The sequence below is a fragment of the Rhagoletis pomonella genome, unplaced genomic scaffold (genome assembly GCF_013731165.1).
Source record: "Rhagoletis pomonella isolate Grant_MI unplaced genomic scaffold, Rhpom_1.0 Rhpom_scaffold_00004, whole genome shotgun sequence".
Classification (NCBI taxonomy): Eukaryota; Metazoa; Arthropoda; class Insecta; order Diptera; family Tephritidae; genus Rhagoletis; species Rhagoletis pomonella.
In genome coordinates, this window is record NW_023458558.1 from 38,920,135 (window position 1) to 38,941,812 (window position 21,678).

Genomic DNA, 21,678 nt, shown 5'->3' on the forward strand with positions numbered 1-21,678 from the left:
AAAATCGACTTTTTTCACTCTTGTTCTTACGTGATCTTGCGTCTTTCATTCATGCTCTAGAACGTTCTGCCGTCTATCGCACATTCTCTCATTCTCTCGCTGTTCGCAGTATTCATCCACTTCATGGGCCCTGTCACACGGTCAGTATTTATTGACATGATCCAAGTATCGCGATATTTATTGACGGTGTAGCGTGCAGTATTGATGGATCGTGATCCATATCGCAAAATTTCAAAACACTTTCCGTCAATAAATATTGAACGTGTAGCACTTTCAAAACGCGATCCATACATTTCGTCAGTACATCTTGTATTCTCATAATGCGAACATCGAAAACGTATTCGCTATGCTTTGGTTCGCGTTGCTTAGAACCTTTCAAAACAAATGGAAAAAATTTTAATTAACATGGGAAATTTTAAAATAATTGTGGAGTGCATCCGCAAATTATTCACACAAAAGAAAGATATTTTCTTGCGTCAGCACAAAAATTATGCAAATACGGAAGCGATAAATATTGAACATGTAGCACTCGTACGCGATCCATCAAACTGGATCGCGATCCAAATAACGTGATAACTACTGACCGTGTGACAGGGCCCCATGATTCAATAATACAAGGTTATACTAGGTTTACATATAAGTAGATAATCCTAATTTTTGAGCTTAACTTCCTAACCTGTAATTAGAAAAAGAGATTAGCCATATAAAATTCCGCCCTTGTTAATCTGTAATTATAAAATAATCTCAGATTTAACCGATAACTTTTCGGTGTCCATCCTGATTTTATCGATTGTTTTTGCGAAGAAGAGGAGAAATGGCAAATGCAAAAGTAAACAAAAATGGACGCTAGCAAGGAAACCCTCCTCCCTTTCAGACACGTCAAGTCTTGCTTTCAAGTCTGCTCGTTCGTTGGTGAAGGAGGTGGGAAGAGAGGGAAAGAGTACAGATACCTCCGTACCATCAGTTCGTTTCAAGTTTTCTTGTTCTCTTTTGATCTTTTCGTTGCTTCCCGTTTAAAGAACAAGTAGTTGAATTCAATAAAACTTGATGCGTGTGGAAGCAAAGAGAAAACACAAAAGAGAATGAGATAAAAATTTCTTTCAAGACTTGACGTGTGTGAAAGGAGACTTTCATTTCTTTCTGTTTTGACATTCGTTTCTCAAGCAACATGGCAGGGTTATATTTGCTCTGCTGTATTACCTGAATCAGCCGTGTACGTAGTTTGACCATGGAAGGTCCCTATAAGTGAACAAGCGCTTTTATTTTAATGTTATTTGTCCATAATAAAAACTCTGGCAAGCCTGATGGTAATATGGGGTATTAGAAAGAGCCAGCAGAGGAGATAAGCTATATGATGCAATTCAGCACGTGATTTCCCATATTCAGCACAAGCACGAAGTCGGATACGAACAACCAATTTTCGCATTTGTCTCTTCCGGCCATTACAGCAGTCAGTACGGCTCGCCACGAGTCTGCAAATTTGTGTTAATTCTCAAAAAAATAGATTTCAAAAGTTGCAATATTTTAAAATTTACATTAAAAGTAATCCAGTGTACGCCCGCTATACAGCTAATATAAATATATAAAATGGCTGACAAGAACAACGACGTCGAGATGAACGGTGAGGATTTTTCAAAAGACGTCACCACGAATGATGATGGTACCGGCACCAATGGTACAAATGGTAACGGCGAGGGTCAGTCAAATGCTCGGGATGATGATAGGTAAGTCTTGAAGCAAGCTTTTAACTATACAATATCTCTTATAAAAGAAATAAGGAAAATACATACATATGCATATGTCTTGAAAATTTTAAGTAGAGGGCTGGAAATCAAGTATAAAGGTATATTTATAGTGTTACGTAAATGCGTGTTTGCCTAGCGAGCTAGATAAGAGTAGAAAAATTGCAAAGGGTAAAGTAGGAACTGGGTAGTATCTAGCGCTCCGCTTCTAGACGGCTGCCATTTTTTCGTCTGGGCCATTTGAAGGTGCGCATGTATGTATGTTTTCTCCGTGCCTGTTTTTGCGCGTGTGTGTGACTGTACTTTGCTGGGGCTTTTGCATTTCTATGGGTACTTAATTTACTGATTTTTTTTTGTATTTCCTTCCAATAAACGCGTTGAGTATATATTAAATCAAATTAATACTTAATGGTACTTTGTAATACGTAGGCATATTGGCGTTTTGTGTCTACACACAAATATGTGATACATTATGCCTTTAATACTTTAATCTATGTATATGCATACTATTGATTCGTACATTAAAGTACATGTATATATGTATGTAAATGCTTATGTATCTATCCCAATGAATACATCCCTCCTACATAGTCACATTTTTCTTTAACATTATTTCCTAAAGTGAGGTTATGTTCGCTCTTTTTGCGCATATGTGCAATAGAATCACGCTTTATAGCCTGTATTCTTTACTTTTTCATACTTGCCTTTTGTGTTTATTTTTTATCACATTTGCTCGGTTTTTCTCAATTTTAAAAATGGCGGCTCAAAACAAAGGCAAAATTTCTGTATCTTCATTCTATACTTTGGCGTAGGAAATGCCGGCGTTGCCGCGCTTTTAGGCGCACCTCATTTGCTGTCGCTGAATAAGTGAAAACGACGAAGTATGTGGCTTCTAAACTGTTAATTATGAGCCACACATGTTCATGATGCAATAACAGTAGCGTTCTTCTACGCGATAGTTGTACCAGTTTTTACTATCACGTTTTGGTGTTCTTGTACATTAAAAAAGGATAAATTCAGAGCGCAAAGTGACATTTCTTTTTGATGAGAAGTTGCTGGTTTTTACTGGATACTTTTTTTACTAGTAAGAACTTGCAAGTGAGAAAAACAGCTGATCGCATGTTGTTGGGTGCAATTGAAACTAGTAAAAGAAATGCTTATCGGGCATGTTCTGCAATTCACTTCCGAGTGAATTTCAACCCCTGCCAATTTGAATTCGAAGCGAGTTTGATTGAAATTCACTGGAAAGTGAATTGCAGAACCTGCCTGTATGGGTTTTGCGTAGTTGAAATTGAAAAAATAAAGCCTATTTAAATATAATATTTATTTTATTAGGGATTACTTGCGAATAAACAATAAATTAATCAGCTGTTCGGAAAACTTGCAATTATTGGCTTGTTCGAGATGCAATCTCAACTGCAGTATTGCACGAATTATTAAGGTATTACGTTCGGTGTTAATTTCTAGCAACGTTTTATCAGTTGGGAAGTTGCAACAGTATTGCAAATTTTCATCAGTGCTGCAGTATTGCCTCTTTTATTACGTGCCTCGAACATGCCCTATTATTGTTTTTGCATTCTGGTACTTTTGTCGTATCAGAGCGAATTCTAAGAAATTAAGTTACTGGAGAGTTACTGGCAAGTTACTGGACCATTTGTAAAAGAACAAACCTAATACAAGGTGTAAGCTCGATTTGATACTGTCTTAGCTCAGTGGAATAAGAAGAAGAACGGGAGGAAATCAATCGCAGTTTAGGGGGGAAATATACAATTTCATATTTTCTTCTAAACGAAATTTGCTTTTTAATATATTTGTAATGAAATGAAATAATAATTAATAGATTGGCGCTTACACATATGTTAGTGCTTGGCCAGGCTATTCCGGTTTGTGGTGTTGGCCTTGATGTTGTCAGGCAAAGGGGAGGGACCTAAAGTTTTACGCTGACTGCGAACGGCGATTGTATTTTAATTAGAAGCTGTTTTTCATGGCACAAATATACTCTGAGGGTTTGCTGTTGCCTGCCGAGGCGCGACCGCTGTTAAGAAAAAACCTTTTTTCTACATTTGTTTCTTTTTTGTGATGTTATTTTGACCAGGGCTACGGAGTGGAAGCGCGCACTGCTTACCATTACACCACAGCGATAAATACGATAAAATACCTTTTTAATCGCAGAACTCCACAGGCAAGCACAGTTGGCCTCCCAACGGTCATTTTGACGAACAATATGATTGCAAGTTTTTGTGTGAAGGCACTTAGATGTCTTAAAATAAACATATGCCACATGACGCCACTAGACAACATTCTCTCAATTTCGGTGTTTAAAAACATTTAAATCTTAAAAAAAACTTGCTGAATAATTTCATAAAACGTAATAATAAATAATCCAATATGCGACGTATATACCCATATAATACCCATATACTGCGAAAAAACAAACATTCAACTAAATTAGGCAAAGAATTGTTAAAAAACTAACACGGTTTCATCTAAGGCAGTCAATATTTCGGAATTAGAGCGAGAAGCTACCAGCCTCCCAACACCTTGTATTATTGCATCATGAGACATTTAACATATCGTTCATCCTCTTTAGAACAGCCACAACTAAAAAAATGTCGCATATTTTTTGCGTAAATGCAAATAATTATATTCTATAAGTCAAGTTTTGCTTTCAAGTCTGCTCGGTCCGTTGGCGAAGGAGGTGCGAAGAGAGGGGAAGAGTACATTCGTCTCATCCCCTTCGCCTACGAACGAGCAGGCTTGAAATCAAGTCTTGACGTGTCTGAAATGGGTCTTAAAGGAAAGTTAAGCTGACTTCCAAAAGTCCCCTTTCAGAAACGTCAACTCTTGCTTTCAATCGTTCGTAAGCGAAGGAAGTTAGTAGAATTCAATTAAAATTTATGCGTGTGGAAGCAAATAGAAAACATAAAAGAGAATGCGAAAAAAATTGCTTTCAAGACTTGACGTATCTGAGAGAGGACAAATGTATCAATGCAATGTTTGGATACTGTGGTATTCAAACTGTTTGTATATGCAGAGTTGCGAAACATTAGCTTTGTTCCACACGCTTTTCGGTCTGATCCGGTAATTAGAGCGTAAAAATAAGTTTACTCTCTCACATTTTATTTTTAATATTTTTATTGAGCTTTGTACCATGATTGTTCATTAGGGAAAATTGAAAAATCAACGAAGTCTAAGCGGTAGAAGTTATAGCAGCTATTTCGGAGATCATCACATCTCATCAGCCTTCTTTTTTTCTAGATCTAGCAGGCATCGGACCTGCGTAATCGATGTGCAAATTCAGAAGCGTTAACCACTGAGCTATGTACACCAAGTAAACTATTGTTGCTAATTCATTTTTCTTATTCAACCAACTACAAGTGCAGCTGATTTGGCGCTATTTAAACTTGACAGATTGGTTGTTGTCAATTCTATACATCCATTTGCGTATTTGCTTTATTGTATAGTTTCATGTTCTTTTAAAAAATATCTAAAATAACAAGCTAAAATCCCCAAGTTCTATATCTTAGCAGTGGCCACATTGCGTGTTTGTCACAGACATGGTTCTAAAAATTATTTTATCATGTTTGATAATAAAATGGGAATAAAGTCAATTCTAAACAGCTAAGGGCTAAAAAATGTTAAATGAAATTTCTTTAGGCCGTGTAATACAATTGGGCATTCGCCCAAATATTGGGTTTTGTCTCAATCATGACAAACAATTTGTACAAAAATTGTTCGTTTAAATTTTAATATATTGCACTAATCTTGTGACTACAAAAATTATTGTCCCAATTATTTTATTTTGTATGTACTAATGTCCAATATAAAAAATGTACCAATCGTGTCACACGCCGTTTAGACAATATTCCAACGCTTTTTGCGCCAAACAAATATCAACTGTCTCAAGGCAGCATTACCTGTTATAGGTTTAAAATTAATACTTATGGACAATTAAATTGGAAACTGGTTTTATATACCACCAACAATTTCTTCCCATGCCTAATTCTTCTGACGTGTATGTTAATGTGTAAATTCGACAATTTTTTTTTGTATGGAAAAAAATGCGTCATGAAGTCAGAAAAAAAATATTAAAAATCAACGCGATTTTTTAGCAACTTAAGACTTGTACATTTTTACCCAAGAATTTAATGGGCTATTAAACTGCTTACTAAAAAATCTGAATAAAAAGTTGAAAACCTATCTGAAACTTTGCAGATTATTCATAATTTTTGCACAAAGTGTGAAATCTGGATTTATGTGGTGTTTGTTATATAATGAACTAAACTATTATGGAAAAATAATAAACATTAAATAAACAAAAGAAAAATAACCAAAATTGATCAAAATATTGCTGGCCTAATTAGCTGATCACAAGTGTATATCCTTTTGTATTTATTCACCATTCATATAAATACAGTGGAAATGCATGCCTAAGTAAGCATTTTTAATATCGAAAGATAATAGTAAATTCGGAATATCTGAATGTTCCTCAAAAGAATAAGTAATAAAATTCATAGCCAATGCAACTGGCATCGATGTATCGTCAATTTAGCGATTTTTCGAAGTTTTAAACATCGATGGCAAACATCAAATTTTGAACCGATATTATAGATGTTTCAAAAATATCGATGCATCGTTTGCATCCCTACGTATATACTATGATGTATGTAGCAAAGCAATATATTTTTTATTGCGCATAAAGCGTGTAATATTCTTTATTAACCGAATTCACAAAAAGGAGAAGGTTATCAGTTCGTCGGAATATTTTTTTGTGCATATGTTACCGCATAACTTTAAATCACTTTAACCGATTTCGATAATTCCGAAACGATAATCATAAATTGTTATATGAGAATTGAAGTCGGTTTTGTTTTTTGCTTAAAAATTACTTGTTTATTTATACGAGACCGTTGTATAAGAAGGACGTTATTCAAAATTTAAATCAAACAGCTTAATTTTGGGAAAATAAATAGAAATTTTTAGAAATACGTTAACGATACTCTTTCTTCTGCATGAACTTTATCATCTTCAACCCATAGATATTAGATCGCGATAATTATGAGAAAATTTAAAACACTGATAACACTGTGAGACAAATGGTAGGGGTCAGTGGTCGGGAAGGGTTCAAACTACCGGGGAAAGTTATATCGGTAAAAAAGAAGTTATACGTGTCCCGGCGTTTCGCTGGGTCACGTCTAGGAATCGAGATATATATATGTATAACTATCATATAGGGGAAGTTGTCACCTTTGGTGGTCAATTTTTGGCATAACTCGAGAACCACTAGTCCGATTTTGCTCAAACAAATTAAAAATTACAATTCCTTTAATCTGTTCATATAACGTTTTTCTATATAATCAACAGTTTTAAAAAAATTTAATATTCTAGGCAGTAAAAATTTTTATTTTCTTCATACATTTATTTTTACCGGCAAAACTGTTGATTATATAGAAAAACGTTACATGAACAGATTAAAGGAATTATAATTTTTAATTTTTTTAAATTTGTTTGAGCAAAATCGGACTAGTGGTTCTCGAGTTATGTCAAAAAAAAGACCCGTGGTCAAAAGTTATGTGGTAACAAACAAAAATATTTCGACAAATTGATAAACTCCACCTTTTTTTGAAGTCGGAAAAGGTAAAACAAACATGCTATTAACATATTTAAAAAAAGAAAAAATAAAAAGTGGCGAAATTTGTCTTAAAAATTGGTCGAGACTAACATTTAAACCTTTCGGTTCGCATCGAATATTTGTGGAAAATTTGGTTCGGTTAATTAAGAGATTAACCGTTATTTCGGTTCAAAACCGTCCCGTTTTAACAGTGGGAATTCGCTGTCTATCTTGCATTTCCGCTTTAACCTTTTTTTTGTAATATAATCTATAGGTGTATATATATGCCAAGGTACATTGAACAGGTAGTATCAGTAGAGCAGCTGATTTGATTTATTTTCAAATTATTTGGTCTCGAAAATGTAAAATATTTTTAATTTTTTCTCACCAAAAATTCTGAATTGTTAAAATCCATTTGCATGTGAAACCTTTTTCCATACAAAACAAGCGATTGAATAGCAGCTTTTGGAATGTTCGCCCAACTCAGCAGCACAACCGCTGATTACTGGGCCTTGCAAAGGATGGATCAATGCTTCGAGAAGCAAACAAATTTACTAGGAAAGAAAGTTGCATCAATTTTTATTTTTTCCAATTTCAATTTTTTATTTTTTATAATTTTTTGTATTTCACATGGCACGCTTTGATTTAGAAGAAAAAATTCAGAACAGTTTTTGACACTTTCGATACCAGAAGCAACAACAAAATACACGCAAATGTTGTTTTTGCCCTACTGATACTACCTGTTTAATGTGCCTTGATATATGCCTAGTTAATGAATTGCCAAGGTATTTTTGGAAAATCGGCTTACTCTTCTACCCAATTTTATTTTTGTGAACAATTTTTCATCCCACTTGTTTATGTGATTTTTGTGTGATTGTGAAGTCGTCGTTGTTTACTTTACATGACACTACATAGATCGATCAGGACTTAGCCGCTCTCGTCTAGCCCAATTAACGGTAGGCTCAGGAAAAGCGCAATTACAACGTGGCCAGATCAAAGAGAAAGGGGTGTTAGCTGAGTAGGTACTTTTCAGTAGGGATGACACCTGAGAACTTTTGAATATTTGTAGACGATTTAATTTGATTTTTCGTGCTAAAAGAGAATTTGATTTCATATTTATATTCGATCGATTTCCGTGCAATATAATTATAAATTATCAATTACTGTGCAAATATAAACCGATTTTCATCCTGAATAAAAGTGGTTGGATTTCTGGCAAAATTCGTTAGACGTAAATTATTGGAAAATATGCAAATTTCTTCATATTGTAAGAATTCCACTTCATAGTAATGTTAGTTAACCTATTTTATAAGCTTTAACTGATTTTTATGTACATACATACATGTGTTATATTGCAAATATCAATTATGCTGCAAAATTTAGCGAAAAAAGTTTGTTAATATTAGTTTTTAATGTCTATTATAATCTAAACTATTAAATTTAATTGAATATGTAAAATAAAATAAAATTGATTTATCAAATTTAGCAAAAGTTTGTTTTCTTCATATTTTTGAATATCAGTAAGATTTCTGCATTAACTGAATATTAGTCAATATATTAAGGGATTAGTATTTGCCAGAATCCAATCAAGTGTCGCCAGAACTGGTTCGAGTTTTTGGGCGAAATCAATCATAAAATTTTACTATTTTTTGTTAATGTATAAATTTTAAGATTTTAAGCATCCTGGAGAAATACTATTAACTAAAAGAAGACGTAAAACTAAATGTGAACCAAATTTCATCGGAATATTCTCAAAATAAAGTATGTAATGTTAAAAAAAAAAAACAAATGTATAAGCTAATGGAGTAAAAATGAACTGGTTTTTAGACAATTTTTTACCCGACATCGATGCAGTACCCGAAATGTAAATGTAATTTAAACAAAAAAGAGCATTATAGCAAGGTTGTTGCGATAGGATAAAAATACCCTATTTACCATCATTGCTTTCCTGTTGTGTTTGAGCGAACTAATCTTGTTCCTCTCCGGCAGGTATTGAGTGATGATCCTAAAGCAAGCGATTTGTAGCTACGCTTATGGGAATATCAGCACATCATCTACAAATTACAAGCGATAGACACCGAAGGCATCAGCAGCGAAACGAATCATGGACGCATTACAAAATGTGAGAGCAGAGACAACTTAATGTTCGTACACTGTTAAGGCAGAGGATCACAGTGTGGCGCACATTCAATGCGATCGATCGTATACAACACTCAAGAAACAGTGTGTAAGATTATTTTCAAGCTCTATATAAGAAGTAACAATCACTTCAGAATACTCGATGAGAAACGAATCGGACATCATCATGGTATTTGGCGGCATCATCGCACCATCAAACTGGCAATTTTGTCGATGGTATTTATCTATCAAAAAAATAAATCAGAAGAAAACCATACAAGATACACAAAATTAACTTTAACTTGAAGAATTGGATTGCCATGAATTATTTTAATATTTTTCGAAGTGCTTATTTAAAAAAGTATTCAATTCACCTGGTTGATGTTTTAAATCGCAAATTCGTATACTCAAAACTTGCATATCATATATATGGATGTGTATTACACCAGCTTCGGGAAAAAGAAATTAATGTTTCTTGCGTAAGAATTGAATTAAACAGCTTGAATAATAAAAAAAAAAACCCTAAAAAATATAACTTTCACTCAGTATGCATAATAGTAACTTATGTAGTATTCGATTATCGGTTGTCGTTGTTGGTTTCAAAGGTTCGATCCGGTTACAATATTATTCAGTCTTTGCAGTTTTGGCCTTTTACATTATAAATTGATTTCATGCTCTGTGAATCATCAAACGTTAGTTTAATCGATACAAAATAAAAATCCTAAACTTTTGCTGTTTCTATGAATTAAGATATAATATTGTTTCACTTATTGACTTCCTCATCTCTCGACTACATTCATTTATTTATACTAAAGAATTTAATTTGTATTCACATCTAAAAGAAATTTAACGACTCTGTGCTCTTCGCTCGCAGAGATTAGGTGAGTTTGATGTATTTTTGAAGTGTATATTCGTCCATAATAAAAGTAAATTTAAGTACCTCCTTTCACGAAAATAATAAATGTAACTTTCCAAAATTTTTTGAAAGTAAAATTTTATATTTTTTTCATGTTGCAACACGATTCAGTTTTTCTATATTTAATGATTAAATGGTTACTAAAACTAATTGATTATCTTCTCGTCGTTACAGAAAACTTTTTGTCGGTGGTCTTAGCTGGGAGACATCTGAGAGTAAGTGAATAAAACTGATGCATACATTTACATAATATGTTAAATTTAATTCATGCTAATTTTGTTTTTATAGAGGAACTGCGTGAACATTTTGGAAAATACGGCGAGATTGAGAGCATAAACGTAAAGACAGATCCGCAAACTGGCCGTTCTCGTGGCTTTGCTTTCATTGTATTCACCAGTACTGAAGCTATCGACAAGGTGCACGCTGCTGGTGAGCACGTCATCAACAATAAAAAGGTTGATCCTAAAAAGGCCAAAGCGCGTCATGGAAAAATCTTTGTCGGCGGTCTAACCAATGAAATCAGCGATGATGAGATCAAAACATACTTCAGCCAATTCGGAAATGTAAGTTACACCAAAATAATGGGTTAGAAATGCGATTTTAATGCTTGTATACGAAGTAATATGTATGTTTTCTTTTTTCTCGTCTTTCGGAATAATAATGAATAGATTGTTGATGTTGAATTGCCCTTCGATAAGCAAAAGTCGCAGCGTAAAGGTTTCTGTTTCATCACATTCGACTCTGAACAGGTCGTAAATGAATTGTTGAAGACGCCTAAGCAGAAAATTTCTGGCAAGGAAGTAGATGTCAAGCGTGCGACACCCAAACCCGAAAACCAAATGATGGCTATGCGTGGTGGTGGTCGCGGTGGTATGCGTGGTGGACGCGGCGGCTTTGGACGTGGTGGTAAGTTCTGGAAATGCAATAAGCCAAAATAAAATTGCTGCTTTTTTGTATTTTTTTATTTTTATATGTATTATCTTTCCGGGTGCCTTTGTATATTTAAATGTATTTAAATTTGTATTTAGTTTTGTTGTAGACAAGTTAGTAAAGGTATGGTCACAATGTTGCAGAAAAATTCATATTTTACTCGTAACTTACCCCCCTATTATGAATTCGTACGATGCACGGTAGACACTTGCATTCTGAAATTCTCTGAACGAGGCGATTTTTCAGGCCACTTTTGCGTTCAATTCACGCAGGGTTGCACGAAAAAAAAATGCGGTCACCAGCCAACATTTAGCCATTGAACGTTTTTTTCGTGCAACCCTGCGTGAGTTGAACGCAAAAGTTAAACGCAAAATCATCTCGTGCGAGCACCTTGTTAACAAATGGAGCAAACAAAATAGTATGCTTATACATATATACATATGTAAATTTGTGCAAATTAAAATGAAATAAAAGGAAAGCGAGTTAATAAAAACAAGGTAAAAAAAATTTAATTAGTACAACGGAGTTCTGGTTGAACGATTCGTCAGAGGATTAGAGCTTAGAAAACTGGTTGGGAGCAGAAAACGTTTAAAAGCATAAACAGACGGCAGCGTTGATCCGGATCAACTCGGGAACTAACTGCAGTTGATCCGGATTAAGTCCGAGTTAATACGGATTAAGTCGAGTTAATCCGGATTAACGCTGCCGTCTGTTGGAGCTTTAAGCTTTAAAAGAGATTAAGGGCAGTCTTTCGAATATATTTTGACATACAATATATTTAAGAAATTTTGTGATCCAAATCCATTTAAAATATATTAAAACTAAACAACTCGATGATTTCTTTCTCAGAGATCGTGCAAACAGCGTATTGACGATTTTTTTTCATAGGTAAAACCAGACTTTCGAGCTTGTGTTTAGTATTCACGACGTTAGAACTGCATGAAATTAATAAAAAATGTTTTAAATTAGTGGCTAGCCGCCAAAAAGTGGTAAACAAATGCAAAATTATAAATTTTTCACAATTTTCTAACATTTCGCTACACCAACGAAAGCAAAATTCTGTTCGACAGAAAATTCGATACTCAACGAAAATTTCGACACGCTTGCATAGGTCATAATACGAATTTGACTTTCATAATAAGGGCCAATATGGCGGTCGCTGATGACTCTGGCATTAATGCTGTTAGTGGCGATGTAGGCGCCTCGCATCTTTGCAAGGTACAATCGTGGAATTGAACAAGCGATTGGAGTGTTTAGAACTTGGAGTGCCAGAACCAGTTATTCGTGCTACAAACCGTTAGCGTAGCTATTCGCCTCGTGCGCGTTCTTGTAATGTAAGATCACCATCGGGCGAGTTGTGCTGGTATCATCGCAGATTTGGTGCCCGTGCCACCAGGTACACCTTGTAATTTTCGACCTGAAGCACAGGAAAACTAGTTGACCCGTCTTTTTCGGCGACTAATCAAATGATAGGGCCTGACGCATGTCGGTTCATTAAGGACAGACTTTCAAAACTTTATTTTTTAGTGGATACCAGAGCAGAAATATCTGTGTCGCCACGCAACAATAACGACAATTCTCAAGCTCCATTAGTAAAATTAGCAGCAGCAAACAATACTCGTATAAATACGTACGGACAAAAACAACATGGATATTCACCATCGCTGACGTGACGCATCCTATATTGGGAGCAGATTTTTTAAAGCATTTCGGCATGCTTATCGACGTAAGAGACAAGGTGTTTGTTCACAATGGGTCAGACCTACGAAGCGCGTGTAAAATATCCCGCCAACATCAAAATATAACGACAATTAAATCGACCTGCGTGTTTCATGACCTTGTTATCCGATATGTTGGTCTGTTGAAGGAGCCAGCGCCACGTAAAGGGCCTGGAACACATATGTCAATTCATCAAGACAAAGGGACCGCTAGTGTCACAAAAGGTGCGTAGGTTACCACCGGAAAAGCTAAAAGAGAATTTAATTATCAATTGCAATGGAGCAGTCCTTTGCACCTATTGAAGAAAGCGGATGGCACTTGGCGTCCTTGCGGCGACTAGAGGCGACTGAGCTCGTAAGACCATCCCGGATAAATACCCAATCCGTCACATGCAGGACTTCGCTAGCGAACTATCTGAAAAGAAAAATTTTTCTGTTATCGACTGCCAAAATGCATACCACCAAATACCGGTGCATCCAGCAGATGTGCCCAAGACCGCAATCAGTACACTATTAGGACTATTTGAGTTCCGATATATGACGTTTGGCTTGCGTAATGCAGCCCAGACGTTTCAGCGGTTTATGGACGACACGCATAGAGATCTACTTTTCGTTTTTTCCTATTTGGACGACACATAGGTGGCATCAACGTCAGTTGAGGAGCATGTAGGGCAACTGGGAAAACTCTTTGACCGATATCGCGCAAAGGGATTAGTAGTGATCAACCTGGACAAAAAGTCAGCTCGGTTTGCCAGCAGTGAAATTTTTGGGGCATTCCGTGTCAGCAAGTGGTATTAAGCCACTACCGATCCGCGTGGAAACTTTTATCGCTCAAGCTATGCCCTAATTGGCACACGAGCTAAGAGCATTTTAGGCGCTGTTAACTTTTATCGGCTTTTTCTACCACATGCGGCCGAGATTAAGACACCCCTCCCTACATAAGATATTGGGACCTTGAAAAAAGCGAATCTTTGTTAAATTGGACGGCTTTTAAAAAGGTAAAACACCAATTAGCAAATGCAGCTTTGCTAGTGGTGAGATGGCACACATGACCGATGCGTCGGATAAGGCAATGGGAGCGGTGCTCCAAAAACGAATGTAAGGTGATTGGCAGCCGCTGGAATTTTTCTCAAGAAAATTCAGCAAGACGCAGCAGCGATATAGATAGTACATATGATCGTGAATGGTGATCTACTCCATTGTGAAATATTTCCGCTATTTGTTGGAAGGCACGCAATTTATATTTATACTGACCTGACCACAAGCAGAAAAAAAGGCAAAACAGCTGGCAGGCACGACAGCTAGATTTTATTAGCCAATTTACGGTTAAAATAGTGGATGTTCTGTGCGAAAATAGTATAGTTGCAGACATGCTATAACGCATAGAGAATATTGATAACTCATCGACAAACTATGCGGTACTTCGAGAGGAACAATCAAGTCGCGGCGAGCTTAAAAATTTGATGTAGTCAAATTCGACCGCGTTGCAGTTAAGCAAGCACAGGCTGTAGAACTCTGACATAGATATAGTCTGCGACATCTCCACCGGTAGACTTCGGCCAAATCATTTCGTAAGGTGATATTTAAGGCCCTGCAAGTGCTTGCTCACCCGGGCGTCAAAACTTGCGTCAAGCTAATCGCAAGCAAATTCGTGAAGAAGAGTATGAACTCGGATATACGAGCATTGGTGGTGAATTTTCAGCAATGTCAGCGGTGTAAAGTTACGCGTCATACACGTAGCGAACTTCAGACATTTTCAGTGCCTGATAAACGGTTCGAGCATATAAACATAGCGATGAAGCTACCGGGCGAATTTTTTTTCGACACTCCACGTATACTTCGAAAAAATTCGTCCTATCGCCACATCAACTCATGGTAGTAAGGTGGTTTAAGTGTCCAAAGATTTACGGCTATGCAAATATGTTTTCTTACGGGATGTGAGGACACCATTAAAAGCTCGATACTTTTTAAGGTACTGGAGCGCCATCTGAAAACATTTACAATTCTCGTTAAAGCCAAACCTATCACGGTGACCATAGATTGAAACCATCGTATGTTCTAAACGAGAATTAGTTGTGAAATTCAATTGTACGCCTTTTCAGTTTTTGAGTACACAACATACAGTATCGGTCATATCTATAGCACGCCATTTCAAAGTGAAATTGTGTGCCACTTATGTTTATTTATTTATTATTAAGAATTTTCAATTAAAATACAGTTCTTTCTCTAACAAAACCCATATAAACCCAAGTTTAAAAATTTGTAGAAAACTACAAAAAAGTGCAACAAATTTTCACCTAAATTTCAAACTTTTTTTTCGGAAGTGTTTGAATTTTTCTAATGTGCAAGTTTCATGTGGCCAAAAGTTACCGTGGATTTTTTAGAATTTTTTTCGTCAAAGGTGTTGCGGTTTTCTTCCATATACAAATAAATTGAGTTTATTCATTATATGGAAGCCATTGCGACAAAAAAAATTCTAAAAAATTAACGGTGATTCGTAGCCACTTGAAATTTGCACATTATCAGACTAAAATTGCAGGGGCTAAAAAACTGTGTACTCAAAAAATTCTAACACTTCCGGGAAAAAAGTTTCAAATTTAGGTGAAAGTTTGTTACACATTTTTGTAGTTTTCTACAAATTGTTGAACTTGGGTACATATGGGGTTTGTCTGAGAATGAACTAAATATTAATTGAAAATTCTTACAAATAAATAAATAAACATAAGGGGCACACAATATCACTATGAAATGGCGTGCTATAGATATGACCGATACTGTAAGTTTAGTTTAGGTATTACTTTTGAATTCAAATATTTAATAAATAAAGCAAACTTGATTCAAATACTACAGTCTGATAATGTGGAAAATTCAAGTGGCTATTTTTATATGGAAGAAACCCGCAACACCTTCGGCGAAAAAAATTCTAAAGAATCAATGGTACTCAAGAAAACTCTTAACACTTTGGAGAAAAAAGTTGGAAATTTGGGTGAAAATTTGTTGAATTTTTTTTGTAGTTTCCTACAAAGTTTTAAACTTGACTTTATAGGGTTTTGTAAGAGAATGAACTGTATTTTAATTGAAAATTCCTAAAAATAAATTAACATGAAGGGCAAACAATATCACTATGAAATGGGGATGCTATTGTATTGGTCAATACTGTATATCTATTTTTTAATTTTAATTAAATTTGATTTATCAATATTAAGTGATAAGCAGCTCTAATCATTTTGTAGTCACCTAGTCAGCCTATATTCTTACTCTTAACATATGTATTAGTTCTATAACACCATCTCAATCCGAGAATGATTAGATAATTGCAAAAGTTGTTTAATGTGAAATTAAATATTTCACTAACGTAGGATAGTTAGCATCCAAATATCTACTACAAAAGTATTTAAATATGCTTATCACTGCTCTGAATAATGTCTATCCCACAAGCTACTAGGATTCAGACCAAAAGTTTCATTACGTAATTTATGTGAGTTGTTTTTGAGGTAAAATTTCCCTAATGCAGTTATATAATTACCTTTGACAATTTTGACAATATCCGAATCTAAGTTATTTGTCCGAAATTGTTACCGAACCCGAGCGATCGGTGAAACCTACATATACATAATTATGGCACCTTTACGAACAGCTCCAAAAGAATTTAGATGAAAAATTTCACTGTTGTGAAGTGTAATTCATGTGTTATTTTCTTTCTTAGGATATCCACAATGGCCTGGTCAAGGCGGTTATGCCCCATATGGCGGTTATGCTGGTGGTTATGATCCTGGATATGGAGACTACTACAGCGGTGGCTATTACAATGGCTACGACTATGGATACGGTAAATACCAAACACATAGCAATTTACAATCAAACTCAAATTACAGTTATAATAACCCTTCCGGTTATCACCATAAAAATAGCAATAACTACCAACAATATAAGTAAGAAAGAATAACTATAAGACCACTTCTTCATCGCTGCTTGAGTAATAACATGTTAAATGATATGCAGTATAAAAATGATAATATTGCATTATCAATGTGAACTACTTGTTATTACTTGGCGCATGATCCCCTCATTGGATATTTTTCCAAACACCCAAAAACTAGTGTTGTAAAATTTTACTTTCAATCACGAAGATGAAAAACAAAAACAAAAACGTATTTATATTTATATATATCGTAGTTATCTTAAAAACTAAAAATGAAAAGATTTGATACATATTTTAGTACATACATACATATGTATACACTAAGTTGGCATTGACTTTTGATTTACTAATACATTTGTAAATTGATAAAAAAAAAACCATTATGATGCAGAACTTTTTGATTGTTACTTTAACTGTTAACATATATATTTGAAAAAGAAAAAAGTAGTGAGTACGAATAAAAAAAAAAACATTTACGGAAAATTATCGACTGCGTTCAATATCAGCGCGTAATTTGAGTAGTTGCACCTAATTAACAACAAGTAAACTGACGAAGAGTGTATTTTAAAAATATATCAAGTGCTTCATGAGTGTATGTATGTACATGCAAATACAATAAATTAATGATGCATAAGGAGCAAAGCGAACTCAATACGTCCCAAGTATATGTTTTAATGGTTCCGTCTAGAGCATTTATCATCATAATATGTACACAAGTACATACCAACACGAACAAAGCAAAAAAGTAATAAAAATAATTGCAAACAAATACCTCTATTTTGCCTTAATAGCTAAGAAGAGATGGGAATGCATATTGATACTGTCATCTCAATGTGCCAAAATTGACAGATGAGCAAAGATGGGGTTGTAGTCACATGTATCTAAAATACTGTTTGCAAGGAGACTTAATTCGCAAATTCTACTTTTTTAAGCCAAGGTATTTTTTTTTTCAATCGTTGGCTTCAATAAGTACACTACACTTAGCCCATCAATAAAGCGCATCTCGGATTTATGCATATGTGCCTTAGCTTTAGCCAATGCACAAACGTACTGTAGTATTTTGTATCATCGGCGCTATGAATAACTGCTGCTTACGTTTTACCCAACGATATAGAGACCACAGATGGAAGATTGTATAATAGTTATAAACTAACGTCTATCTTTCGACTTTAAGTCAAATATAAAAAAGGTAGTAAAAGCATTCGACAAAATATCTTCTCTTTGTACTGTAGTTACATAAATGTTATTATTTTAACAAATTATTGTCATTTGGCGTGTGTAGTTGTTGTGAGTGTGCGTGCAGCATATTTCATACTTGTTTGTTCACTTGCCTATTACAACATGCCTGATGATAGTGATGCATATATACTTTTGAGACGCATATATTTTCGTATGCAACTGTATACTTACATATAAGTAAATATATTTTTATTGAATATATACATATGTACACATATAATTGTTATATATATGCATATCTTTATTTGCACACTGTTCTATATGATTTTATATAGACTGCGTGCCCAAACGCAACTAAAAATGTTAATGAACGAACATCCCTGAAAGTGATATGACACTTTACGCCGCAAAGATCTGGTCAAGAAAGGAGCTTGTTGCTGTGCAACAACAGCCGTTGTGACCATATTGATCGGCTGGAAAAATGAGTGTGTGTACGAGCGTGCGGCTCATTTGACGCTTTCCCTACATCGTAGTAAGAAAATAACGGAAGCATTTTCATGAACTCAGCGTTTTACGCAAATATAGGGTCCCGCCTTAAACATTATTGCATCACCAGCTGCAATGAAAGCCGCTCATGTACACACTACGAAATTATGAATTTCTTTTATTTGCAATACCAACAAAGTTTGTAGGATAATTCACACCCAACTTCAGATTTCAGACTAATAACATACTAAGTAGACCAGTTTTTTTTTTTTTGAAATTGGCAGCCATTAGAAGCGTGGTATGTAAAAAAAAAAAATTACAAGAAACCGCTCCCGATCGATACATATGTATACACTTTTATATAATAAAACATTTAATAAAAAATTTTCGAAATTCAACATCCCTAAAAATCAACAAACTTTTTGGGCATCAATGTCTGACCTAAATATATTTGAGAAAACGATTAAATAACAGCTGCATGTTTTACATTATTCAAAAGCGCGACGGCGACGTTAAAGCGTGAATAAAAGTTGTTACAATTTATTGTGTTTCAACGAAAGCACCATTTGACAAAAAAATTTAACTAGATTTTTACTGAAAATAAAAGGATTTAAAGTTTAAAAAAAGATACACACACTTCGTCACTTTTAATGTTAATGTATTTTTAAAAATGGATTTTGTTTATGCAAACCTAAGATATTAAAAGCAACATCAGCGTAGCGTAAATACAACTCTAAAACGTAATAAGTAATCTGTAACTTTTTTTGTGGAACGTTAAATCAACCAAACTGAAACAAAAAGTCGAACATTTTTTTCTTTTTCAATATTAAAATAAAAAAATATATACACTGACATAAGTAACTTGAACTAATGATACATAACTTTAAATATCTTAGTAAACTCGTATTTAATTTTTTTTTTAGCGACTGAAGCGCATAATGTTTTAGGGCCCTTGTTAGCTATACGGTACGATATTGGTGTCATAAACAAAAACAAAACGGTGGCGTGTTAGTTGATATTCACTACTTTCGTTACATTCAATCTAAAGCAAATTTAGTAGTTACAGTTTTCGCTAACACGTGAAGAACGGGGCTTGTTCGAGGCACATAACAAAAGCTGTAATATGCAGAACTGATGCAAAGTTATATAGAAATTCACACCGAACGTGATATTCGAACAAGCCCGCAGCATTCTTGGTTTGTTATGCACATTTTGTTTAAACACTCAACCTCATTGCGTATGTCGTAAATTACACTAAATTCCACGACTGGTGGCACTGCATACTGTTCTGCTGAAATAAGTAGAAGGCAAAAATTGTCGAAAGCTATCCGATGATACCAAGATTTTCCGTTTTAATAAACTGGTCGAGCAATCATTTTATGCAATGCTATACAATTTTCAATAGGACTCCGCTCGAAAAACGACATGCAGTCGACACGACACTCGCAATGAGGCTGAATATTTACGAATTACAAAATGTGTGTAAAATGCTATTTGTTTTTTTTTTGTTTTGACCCATTGAAGTTTTTTAAGATATGTTTTACAATATTTTTATCCAAATTTTATTTTAAATTTATTATAAACCGTGAGAAAAACGTCACATTTGCATGTTTCTCAGCGTTGGAAAAAAATGCGAATTCCACATGTATACACAAAAAAATCTTATTAGCTATGTAGTTTATATAACAATCCTATATTATCATTTAAAAATATATTTGACGAATTGTAATTAAATTGTGAAGGCAAAAAATCAGATGCTCAAAAAGTTGACAATTTTCCTTTTTGCTTCATAGCGATGCGATTTCGCCAACAACACCACTCTTGAAGAAAGCAAATAAAAAAATAATAATAAAATAAGCTAAAGATTTTTTGTCTTCAACTTTTTGTGCCTGCTCTGGGTTTTAGGTTCATAATTTTTCGTCTTTCTTATTTAATTGATAATTAAATTTCATATTTTTTAAATTACAAAAAATTTTGTTGTAGCATTTGTTAAATGTGTTGATTGAAAACTTGATATATATATACTTACTTTATACATAAATAACATACATATTTGTGAAACAAAAAATAACAAAACGTATTAGTATATGAAATAACTTTGTAATACCGAATTTTCTGATGTTTCGCCTCACACCACAAACCTACCAAAAAATATACCAGTTATCAAAAACTGGAAACTGTTGTCACTGAAATCACAAACAATTAACTTGATACCGTTTGCTGCTCGCTTGAATTAATACTTACACCTTACACTAGCCGCTTTTGCGTTGAACAGTGAGCGTTTAATAACGGTGACGACAATAGCTAATCAACTTAACGACAGGACGTTGAATAACTTGAAAACAGTACTGTCAAAGGAAAACGTTTTTTTTTTTTTTTTTAAACTCGTCAACGTTATAATTTTGTTTACATCCTTTTGCCACTGAAAAGGAATTTCTGCTTAGTTAATTTTCAAACAATATCAATTTTAAGTTCAACAGTATTGATTGAATTTAGAGAGCCATTGGAATTTCTCAAATTATACGCAACAATCTGTAAATCGGGTTTGTAAATTAGATGTTTTAAAAATTCATCTATTGCATGCTATTCCTTCGCTAAACTTTTCTTCAGATGTTTTGGAACGCCGCTTCCGAAGTGCGTATAATTTTACAGATTTTGAAGGTGATTCTCATCATGTCATAACAGTGTCATATTTGTCATAATTCACAACATTTTTAAACAGCTAAAAAGAATTGACACTATGACGTGACGTCATTACTTATTACACCTTGTGAATCCTTTAATAGTTTACGCATTATAAACTCACAGTGTTTGTGAAAGGGTTTTTTTAAGGCGAAACATACAATCAGTAAGAATAATTGGCGAAGCGAACTGGTGAATCTAACTCAAACCTCAAAATTTAAGAACAGAGTGCGATTTTATTTATTTTTTTTTTCGAAACTACAATTTCTAAATTCAATCAGTCTGTTTTACATTCAGTTTTTTGATTCTTTATTAGTCTTTAAGAGTTGGATAAAAATCAGAATCAATCAAGCACTATACTATTTTTTTTGATT

At 34.3% G+C, this 21,678-nt stretch overlaps 1 protein-coding gene across 3 annotated transcripts in view; it reads left to right on the top strand.

Annotated features, from left to right (window-relative positions):
- The first annotated feature begins 1,089 nt into the window (after positions 1-1,089).
- Positions 1,090-21,678, top strand: part of LOC118737562 (RNA-binding protein squid) — a 35,016-nt gene continuing 14,427 nt past the window's right edge. For all 3 annotated transcript variants that reach the window (XM_036468140.1, XM_036468141.1, XM_036468142.1), the window contains exons 1-5: positions 1,090-1,724; positions 10,562-10,602; positions 10,676-10,950; positions 11,056-11,293; positions 16,742-16,864. In XM_036468140.1, coding sequence (XP_036324033.1) covers positions 1,588-1,724; positions 10,562-10,602; positions 10,676-10,950; positions 11,056-11,293; positions 16,742-16,864 — 814 coding nt within the window. In that variant the 5' untranslated portion in view covers positions 1,090-1,587. The remainder of the gene's footprint in view (positions 1,725-10,561; positions 10,603-10,675; positions 10,951-11,055; positions 11,294-16,741; positions 16,865-21,678) is intronic.